The sequence below is a fragment of the Anoplolepis gracilipes genome, chromosome 11, assembly GCF_047496725.1.
Source record: "Anoplolepis gracilipes chromosome 11, ASM4749672v1, whole genome shotgun sequence".
Classification (NCBI taxonomy): Eukaryota; Metazoa; Arthropoda; class Insecta; order Hymenoptera; family Formicidae; genus Anoplolepis; species Anoplolepis gracilipes.
The window spans coordinates 1,337,977-1,348,473 of NC_132980.1; the positions used below are offsets into that span (position 1 = coordinate 1,337,977).

Sequence of the window (10,497 nt, forward strand, 5' to 3'; positions counted from 1 at the left end):
TAAAGGAGTGAAAAATTTCCTAAAATTTAAATAGCATTTAAGTTGCATCAAGATTAGATAATTTATAGTTTACACTAAATTAGATTCTTATAAAAAAATGTATTCAATCTATCTCCGACTCTTTCTCTTTCTTTATCTAAATTCTCTCATGTTTCATAGATGTTAGTGTATTCATTCTGAGTCATTTCTTATTGCGCTTATTCAACATACATTTTTCGATTTTTCTTTTTGACGACGGAAAGCCTTTGCTTCTCGGTAACAAGGACATGATTAAAATTATTTTTTCAAAAGACCGAAAGAAGCTGTTTTGTCCTTTGTCGAGCCAAAACAGGGGTAGAAAATAGAGGGGAGGGAAGCTGAAAAAAAGGAGAAAAAAAGTGACCCTGAAGTGACTTAAAAAAACTGGTCCGTACAAGAGAAAAGGAGTTGGAAAAATACAACGAAACACGATTCCGCGGCTTTTACGGACAATCCGCTCGTAAAATTCCGACCGAATTCGATTTGAAAGTTTTCGCGATCTCATTTGTATTCTTTTATTCAGTGAATCGTCCGCGTCCGCACCCACCGTAGCTACATGGTCAACGAGTCGAATAATCCAACAGTACATCATGAACACCCAGTGATAACCGATAGTTAAACGGGAATGATTTGTTTAAACCGGCAAAGCCAAATTATTTTTTTACAAAACTCAAAAATAATTTCTACTTGGAAATTTATATAATATATATTTTACCTTCGTAGTTTTAATGATTTAGCTGTTATATAAAGTCATTTTCATGGAATTTTAAAGAAGAAGAGAGGAAAGAGAATATTTTTGAAAATATGTCAAAGAGGCTTAAATGAATAAAAAGAAACGCTAGCGTCAAATATATTTGATTAATAAAATAAGCGAAGAGAATTATTTAAAAAAATTTGATAATATACAAGTAATATACGATATGAATGCATTTTTTAAACTAATAAAACGAGATCCAAAGTTCTAAGTTTAACAAGAATTAAACATGATTTTAACGTCTTTCTCATATCTTTCGCCAATATTAACAAAATTATTATATCTCTTGATGAAGGAAAACGTAATGAAGATTGCTTCTGCGGGGACGTAGTTTGAATAATCGAGACTACGGGGCCGGTGCTGTTGCAATTCGAGAGATTGACGCAACTCGCGAACGGGTAATTAATACGAACGGTAGTCCAATTATACGCTGGTACATTAATTCGGCGTAACGCTCGCGCCGACAAACCGGCGGCGAATCAATATTTTATTCGTAATTTGTCACTCGCTCTCGCTCGTTCTCGTAACACGTACGCGATCTACATATATGTGTGCACGAATTTAACGATGGGACTGCAGATGGGTACGCGACACGCGATTACCATTCCGATAGGAATTAGTTGCGATAAATCAATTCGAAAGGCGCGAGATTTTTTCCAATGCATGTCACCATAATAGGATGTTGCAAAAATAAACCGGTTGAAAATTGAAGAGATCTTTTCGATATGACACCAAACTTTGCTTTTCTCAATTTTTTCTGTTTTAAAATTTAACTAAATTTCCACATCTAGGACCAATCAACATTTTCAGATTTAAAATTCTGTCGTTCTATAAAATGTACAATTGTCTTATATGTTCTACGCCTCTAAACATGAAACTCTAATAATGAAAAAAAAATTTTTTCCGATGGGTGCCACCAATTTATAAAAGGATGTTGCAAAATAAATGAACTGAAAATTAAAGAGACTCTTTTCGATATGATACCAGATTTAAATTCTACTTTTTCAATTTTTTTTCGTTTTAAAATTTAACTAAAACACTAAATCTAGAAATCTATATTTTCAGGTCTAAAATTTCTTGTCACTTTATAAAATTTCTAGAATTTTCTTATATATTTTACGCATAAATTCTGAACATAAATTGAAACTTTAATAATGAGAAAAGAGCGCGATAACAAAGGATTCAGAAGAAAATGGAAATTTTGATATGATTTTATGTGTTTTCTTTTCTAAGTATATTAAGTTACAATTTTATGAATAATAAAAATGTACGAATTACGAATTCTCTACAAGGCTGGATGCACTCTGTATGTATCGTCAGCGTTATGTCAACGTAACGTCAAATATTCTTATAGGGATTTCAAATAGACCGATACACATTGACTGCGTTTGACAAAACCGCACTATTGCCGATATTTAAAGTTTACAGAAGACTATTTTACGTTATGTATTACCAGTGTTGCGCTTAGATAATTTAAAATAATCTAGATATAGATAAGATAAAATATATACGTCTGTATCTGAGATAAGATAAAGAAAATCTTAATTTAAATATATCTAGATAAAAGATAAATTAGTTGAATGTTTTATCTAGATACTTTCAAGATAATATTCAAAATTACAATTTATATAAAAATAATACACTTCAGAAAACTATAAAAAATATAAGCATATATTTCAGTTTAATACATTAAAGGTTTAGAGTTAAATTATAAATTTTTATTTTTTAAAAAAACAATAGTTTTTCGAATATATTATCGGATAAACGATTTCTTCGAGGTACAAATATCTGTTACCCGCAACTGAAAAGACGCTCCACTGGCGCGCATGATGGTAATGTTGTGTTATATTTTATAGATATATGATATGTATAGTGTTATATATGTGTTATATTTTGTAGATATAATATGATCGAACGCAGAATAAGAAAAATGGCACTGATTACATTATCTTAGATATTTTATAAAAGATGCTACTTTTTTTAATCTGAGATACAGATACAGATGTTATATACTTTAATTATATAGATAAAAGATAAAATAAACAATAAAGACATTTAGATAAAAATCTAGATAATTTTACTTAGATAACGGAAAACACTGTGTATTACATATAGTATGCTTTTAGTTTTATTGACACGTTTGTATTTTTTCTAAAATATAAAGTTTTTTCATAATATAATGGATTTGACTTGGAAAAGTGCAAAATATAGATGGAAAATCTTTTATTGACATCAGTAACATAAAGATACAACTCGAATAATCCGTGATTTGTATCACGATTAATTATACTACATCTAGATTATTCAATTAAACTTTCTCTCTCGCGAGTGGCGGCTATGTATAAAGGGTAAATCCAGCAGAATCTAATATAATCGTTCCCAAAGGTAATTTATATATCAGCCATTGTATTTCGAATGTTTTGCTTCTTCCAGTATTCTCTGATAATAACCGGAGGAAATACCGGAAACTGAAAGGGAGGAAAGAAGCTGAAAGAAGAGCGTAACAGGAAGAGAGCAACGAAAAAGAAAGATGCAGGATCGACTGTTGCAGATACGTCTGACAGACTGGTGGATCGTGAGGGGAGACAGTTCAAGAGAGAAGAGGTTGAGACAGAGAAGTGACTGGCTGGTTTGTTGACTTCGACTACTGGCAGTATTTTTCCTACTCAATTGCTCTTTACTGTCTTTCGCGTCTTTTCATCTTACTTTATTTTATTTATGCGAACACATATATACGAAAATATGTATATATTACTTACGCGTGGTTTTCATATAATTTAAATCTTTCCTGTTGTCTTCAATCGATTCAATGACGTTTAGATATATTAATATACAGGACAATCCCAATTATCAGCCGTAATCGTTTAAATCTTCAGCTTGATTCTTCCTTAACTCTGGAAATGATTTTACATTGCGTTCCTATTAAAACAAAATTTATGATTAATAAAAAAAGTTTAGAAATATATACTTTCAAAAATATAATTAATTCTGTATAATATAATCAATTTAAAAAAAAAACATTTATAATAAAAAAAGTAATTAAAATCCGTGAAGCATGTTCAAGTCGAATTTCGAAATTTATATTTTTGCACTTTTTCCATGCATCTGATTGGCGATTAATGACATTCAAAAGTGAATATTAATTCAATTTATTGACAATTTCTTGACAGTTTAGTAAACCATGCGCTATATGCTACTTCCAAATAATAAAAATGATAAAAATGTATATATTGTATATATTTAAGTAAATATAAATTACTCTTTTACTATAATAACTATTATAATTTTATAAAAAATTTTTTAATAAACTTGTAAAATATTTGTTTATTTATTACAAGTAATTTTTATCATATTGTCATTTTTGCGTCATCTATCATTACACGCAAAACTTAATAAAGTTTATTCGACATCATCGACCAATTAATAATATATAGATTTAATATTGAATTAATACACTTCTCTTAATATTAAAATACATTATGCATTATCAACTCCACTTACGAAATATGACGCACTTTATACGAATATCATATATTATAACATAAATAAAAACATGGAAAAAAGTGCAACAATATAAATCTCGAAATTTGATATTTTATACGGATTTGATTTTTTTCAATTTAATAATTCTTTTATCAATTCTCTCTATTTTAATATACAATATACTTTTATATATATATATATATATATATATATATATATATATATATATATATATATATTACAAGTTTATATAAGTTTATATTATCAAAAATAGAGTGTAAAAATAACTTATTTTTTTATACAATATAAAAGAAAAAGAAACAATAATTTACGTATCTGAAATTACATGTAGAAATTATAATATCGTGTAGGTATATTGTAGGAATGGTACTGCTGTCGAAAGAACTCTCCAGTGATATATGAATGCCTGGTTAAACTGTTAGGAGAGCCGGAAGAGGATTAAACGGAAAATGTTTTTAGACAAATTTTTCCTTTATGAGAAAGTAAAAGCGACGAAAAAGAACCAATGACTATATGTGAGCCCATGAAATAATTCCTAGTATATAACAAAATTGCGTGATATATTTTTAATTGTAAACAATCAAATAAAATAACAATAAATTATAATATATATCTGTTATTTATCATTAAATTGCAAAACAAATTTCTTATATTTGTAATAATAAATAAATAAATAAAACCAAAAACAAGATTATACAATTTACAAATCTTTTATAATTAGATATTAAATATCAATGAGGGAGAAAATAAAAATCAATAACAGTAGTAAAGTCGCAGTTTCAATCGAGACAATCGAGTATCTCTACTGTAATTATAAATGAGCGTGACGTATGACATTTTTTGGGAGCGCGCATGCGCACGTAAGTAAGTCGGACACGTGGTAATGATAACCGCATTTCTCCATCTGTCATACGCATGGTAATGGCAATACTGTGATGCTTCTCGAATTTGTAACAACGATCCGAAGAATGTTAATATGCAATCGAAGAAATATCTTCAATTAACATTGGCGATACTGAAGCCGCACGTCGTCAAATCTCCCTTTGCCCTTCAGGTATGACTACTTAACTTCGTTTTTCCAGGAACTCGAGCAGATTTAAGTTACGCAGGATACATATATAAGTGCGATTCGCGCTCTTAGTGTTTTCAAGATTTGAAGAAAGTCATGACTGAAACTCGCTCTGATTTTTCAGAAGATTCGCGATTTAATAATCGACAATAATTTCAAAGTTGTCAGATCACGCAGGGCGACGATATCGCGCGAGGAGGCTGAATTATTTTATAAGGAACACAAGGACAAGTTCTTTTACAATCGTCTCGTGACCTTTATGTGCAGCGGTCCGTCTGACATTCACATCCTGGCGGCTCACGACGCTGTCGTCAAGTGGCGACAGTTGATGGGTCCTACTAAGGTCTATCAAGCCCAATATAATGCACCAGACACTATTAGGGGCATGTTTGGTCTGTCGGATACCAGGAACGCCACACACGGATCTGGTAACAAAATATAAAAGAATACTAAAATGAAAAACTGTGTAAAAAAAAAAAAAAAAAAAAAAACATTATTTACTACAGATTCAACAGAATCAGCAAAGCGAGAGATTGCAATATTCTTCAAAGACTTTGATATGAAGAAGTGGTATGAGAATGAAGAGATATTTTATAACTTGGGAAGATTGCATTTTGATCCGATATCCTTTCTGCATACTATCAATAGGAGTTAGTTACTTAGAGAAGCAGAATGAGCATGTTAGAGAATAATCTAGCATTGTTAATTTATTAAATAAAATATCATTTATTATTTTTATAATAGATGTGCTTTTCTCTCTATCTACAGAATTGTCAAACTCGAAATACGTGTGATTTTTTTGTAAGAAAATAGAGTTTGGTGAATCTTTCTCCATTGTTAGTATATCTTCAAATTTGTTGGACATAAACATTAGACTAATTAATTTTTCATACACATAAAAATATATACAATTGTGATTCTCGCCATTTTACAACAAGATATACAATTAGATGGACCCTTAAAACAGTAGACAATGCATTGAAACGTGGTCATATAATCAATATCTAAACATGCATTTCTGATTGAAATACTGCAATTTATGCATTTATTTTCACATAAACTTTGGGCCGTGAAAACACCTTGATCCCCTCTTCCAGTTTATTCAATTGCTTCTCTATTTCAATCTTACGTCTCTGTGCTCTTAAAGTATCCGTCTTTATAGGCATCATATTTAATTCATTGACATAATCTTGATAATCTGCATCAGAGATAATCAAACATCAGATTAATTAATTAAATATAATTTTAATTTTCAGAACAAATCACGTTTTACTTATTGATTTAAATTTCATATACATTAACATATACTTTTTTTTAATAGCCGCAATGTTTCTTTACGCTCATGATCAGGTATAGGTACATGACCCTCTGGACAATCAGGATACGATGCTTCTGCCTTGGCCTTTTGCTCTTTTTCTTGCGCTTCCTTTCTATCTCGAAGATATCTATTCAAAATATTGTTACAAAAAAGAATTTAGCAAATTATATAGATGTTGCAAGATTCAATAAGTTTTATTATATTAATATCTTTCTTATAACTACTTATATTTATTCAGTACTATGTTCTATGATTTTTGTTATTTTTTATCAATAATTATGTTTATGTAAAAAGATGTTGAAGAACTGCTAGTCTCATAGTGCAATTACATAAAGTATTTTGAAAAAATGTACTATAATGTAAAATAAAAAAGAAAAAAAAAAAAATTAGAAACTAGGTAAAATAGAGATAATAGGAGCTAATAGGAAAAATTTCTTTTTAAATCACACAGAGAGTTGTAAAGGAGAAGAGTTACTTGCAATATCGTACTTAGGAATAACACCCTTGCGATAATTCGGTGGTGGTACACCATTGTTAAGCTGCGTCGCCAATTTAGCGGCAACCGAAGTACGTTCTTTATTCAATTTGATAAAATCGACTTCTTCCCTAGGTACCGGTGATACAGAATTTCGTAAATCGATATTTTGCACGTTCTCAATATTACATCGCATATCGCCTCTATCTGTAGGCGAATCGAATTGATTCCTTGAAGTTTTCTCCTCTTGCTGATTCAAGTCGCCATTACTCGCTGTTTCATCATGCTTTGTGACTTTCTTTGAGGGATATCTATGCAGAATAAATCAAATCTCTCAGAAGGTTAAAATTAAAATGCTAAAAATGTGAAACAAATACTGAAATAATATAAGTGAAACAATTAAATTAATTAATTAAATAAAAATTAGCTCTTTAATAAATCATAAGAATTCTTAATATATATAGTTATTATATTTATTTATAATTCTTAAGACAAAAATTTAATAACACAAAATATATATATTTACCGAATAACACCTTCAGAGTATATACTTTCTACTTGGTCTGTATCTAAAGTTTGAACCCCTCGATTTCTATATTTAATAGTAATCTGCTCACTTATATCATTTTCGGATTTATGCGAGACATCTGGTTCAGATGAAACCTTTGACTGTAGTTTCTGATCTTTATTGTTAGTTTTCTTTTGTCTATCTGATGTATTATTATTTATTCCTTGTCTAACAACTTTTTTAGCAGGAATAGTACGCTTTTTGTCTAATTCGAAGGTACCGTTCCTATTTTGAACTTGCACTTCGTTCTCTGCATTCTTATCAGTTGACGCTGGATTATTAGTTTTCGATTGAACGTTATTTTTTGACGCGGAATTAACATTATTGCTTTCAGATTTATTTCTCTCTCGAAAATTAGTAACTACCCTTGCGGATATATTCTGGTATCTGTCTGTAATTTTGTGATGCTGCTTTCGCAGTTGTAATTTCTGTAGCTCTTCTACTTCTTTGTTGGTTTGAAAGCATTGTTCCATTCGTCGCAGATTTTTCACATTTTCCTGAATAAAATTCTTCCTTCTGACTGGTTCTATAACAGCAAATAAAATAATGTTGCATTATTAATTATTTTTTATACACTACAGAAGCATGTGAGTAATTAATTTTGCGTTATTTTTCTTGTACAAATTTATATATTAACTATTTTTCACTTGCAATATATTATTATTAAACGAAACGTATTATTAATTTAATTAAGTAGAATTTCTTCTTTTGAGCTTTTTTACAATTACTTTGATTAAAAGACATATAATGTTGCTTACTTGGATCAGGAAAAATGCCTTTCAACGTCGTTACTTTCATCCTTCTGACAACGATATTTGTCAATATTGTCACTCTATCACATTTACAATTTGCATTTCCAAAAAAAATAAAATTACATCCAATTGATGTTTCTCTACCGCATAATTTTCATTTCGCGCACGTTTTCTTGTCGTTACTACATAAACAATTTTGTTTATATAGCTGCGCGCTGCGCCAACTATGTATAACCTGATCTGATCTGTCAAAACGCCAGTCTTACCAATGTCCAGGGCGCAAAACCACAGATTAAAGGCTGTAGCACATAACAAATTTAAGCAGTAAGATGTAAGCAGTAGCTAAATCGACCAATCATAGTCAAGAATCATATCAGCCATTTTAAAACGTAAGCAAAGCTGAAAATTCCATATGGTTGAAATTGTTTAAAGCCGCCGCACACACTTTTACATAACGCATAATGCATATACATAAGGAATTCGATTGGTTGAATTCCTTATGCATGTGTTTATAGACCAATCAATTTCCTTATGCATTTATGTTATGCGTTATGTAAAAGCAGAGAGAAGAATGAGAGGGGTCATGCCCCCGTTTTTTAGGAAACGCTTTTTCCCGGCCGTACAGTGGCGCTAACTGGAATTACAATTGAGTTTTCGGAATTACGTGGCTGGATCCACTTTCCAATGCCACGGTAAAACGACCAATTGGTTCGAGTCCGTGCTAGATTCACAAATTGTGGTTTGTGTTCGTGCTAGATCCATAATTGTGGATCTCAAAAGTACGAAACATATAATAGATTTATTAATATGTTTTATTAGATATTATTAACTGCGTGATCCTTTTCCACTTTAGCATATATTATGAAGTAATATATACGTATATATAGAATTAAAATGCATATTTTATTTCACATAAAATTTAATGTTTTAATAATTTCAATAAAAAAGTATTTTAATAAAATATATATGTGTATATTACTTCAATAAATATTACCAAAATGAAAAATAAGATTATACGTAATAATGTTTCGTGTGATATGTATATGTGTACCAATCAATTGACACAATATATATATATATATATTGTAAGGTTTGTCGAGGGAGGTTAAGAGGGAAATACCGGAAAAAGGGGATTTCATATAATAAAGAGATAGCTTCTTTATACTCAAGAAAGTGGTTTATTACACTGTCACTGAACAATAAATATACCTTTAAGTACAACAGCGTACAAAATAACACACGTCAACGTATCAGCTATCGTACAACACGTGCAAACGAGACCCTGTTACTGCTCGTGTCTGTTTCGGAAACTCAACAACAGCTCCTCTCTCTTCCTCTAACAGCAGGCGGTTTTATCCCGCCGTACTCTTACGGCAGCGCCTTCCACGGAACGCTTAGGTACTAACTCAGTCAGTCTGCTAATGCGCGTGCAATACAAAATGGCCATGGTCTAGTGAGGCTAGGGATTTACAATATATACAATATATATATATATAAAATTTTATAATAGTGTAAGCTATCAAAACTTTATCCGCTCCAAAGTTTAAACTACTTTTAATGTCGCGGGTTATTTAACGAACCTACGGTCCGGGAACTCGAAATCGGATAAGAAAAACGAAATGACTCACTCGATTATTACCACTGTTCAATTTATTTGGTTCAAAGTTTACACTGTTCGCTACTTATCGCATGGAGTACAAGTCCGCCCGCTGTCGGCCTTCCCGGCCCTTATATCTAGTGCCTCCTGTCGAGGGGAGGCCCGCTGTTAGCCAATCTCGGAGTTACAGATTGCTTCTTTAGCCGTTGCGCAGGGCCCAACGGTATCGCTTGTTTAAATTATATTACCGTATTGGCTGACGATTATCGATAGCTCGACGCATGAGCAGATCGATCTCGCTTGTTCGCGCGGTATGGTCGTGGTCGGTACGGCGAGGTCGGTAGGCTCTACAGGGCAGAGATTCTCCTCTTGGGGAGCCTTTCTCCGTGGTGCTCAACGCTGATTTCCTTACAATAGGAAATAAAATCAAATAACTCTTTTA

At 31.2% G+C, this 10,497-nt stretch overlaps 2 protein-coding genes across 3 annotated transcripts; one reads left to right on the top strand and one right to left on the bottom strand.

Annotated features, from left to right (window-relative positions):
- Nucleotides 1–5,199: 5,199 nt before the first annotated feature.
- Nucleotides 5,200–6,000, top strand: LOC140671222 (nucleoside diphosphate kinase 6). The gene is made up of 3 exons (XM_072902421.1): nucleotides 5,200–5,330; nucleotides 5,470–5,773; nucleotides 5,852–6,000. The coding sequence occupies exons 1-3, from the start codon at nucleotides 5,253–5,255 to the stop codon at nucleotides 5,998–6,000; spliced, it is 531 nt and encodes a 176-aa protein (XP_072758522.1). The 5' UTR covers nucleotides 5,200–5,252.
- On the bottom strand, nucleotides 5,643–8,725 carry LOC140671221 (uncharacterized). Of its 2 annotated transcripts, XM_072902419.1 has the most exons (6): nucleotides 8,465–8,725; nucleotides 7,665–8,232; nucleotides 7,153–7,449; nucleotides 6,654–6,790; nucleotides 6,425–6,543; nucleotides 5,643–5,770 (listed from the first exon to the last, which is right to left on the bottom strand). In XM_072902419.1, exons 1-6 carry the CDS (start codon nucleotides 8,502–8,504, stop codon nucleotides 5,723–5,725), a joined length of 1,209 nt encoding a protein of 402 aa, XP_072758520.1. In that variant the 5' UTR covers nucleotides 8,505–8,725; the 3' UTR covers nucleotides 5,643–5,722. The 2 variants fall into 2 exon arrangements, with proteins under 2 accessions (XP_072758520.1, XP_072758521.1); XM_072902420.1 differs by lacking the exon at nucleotides 5,643–5,770 and having other exon boundaries at nucleotides 6,045–6,543; nucleotides 8,465–8,723.
- Between the last annotated feature and the right edge of the window lie 1,772 nt (nucleotides 8,726–10,497).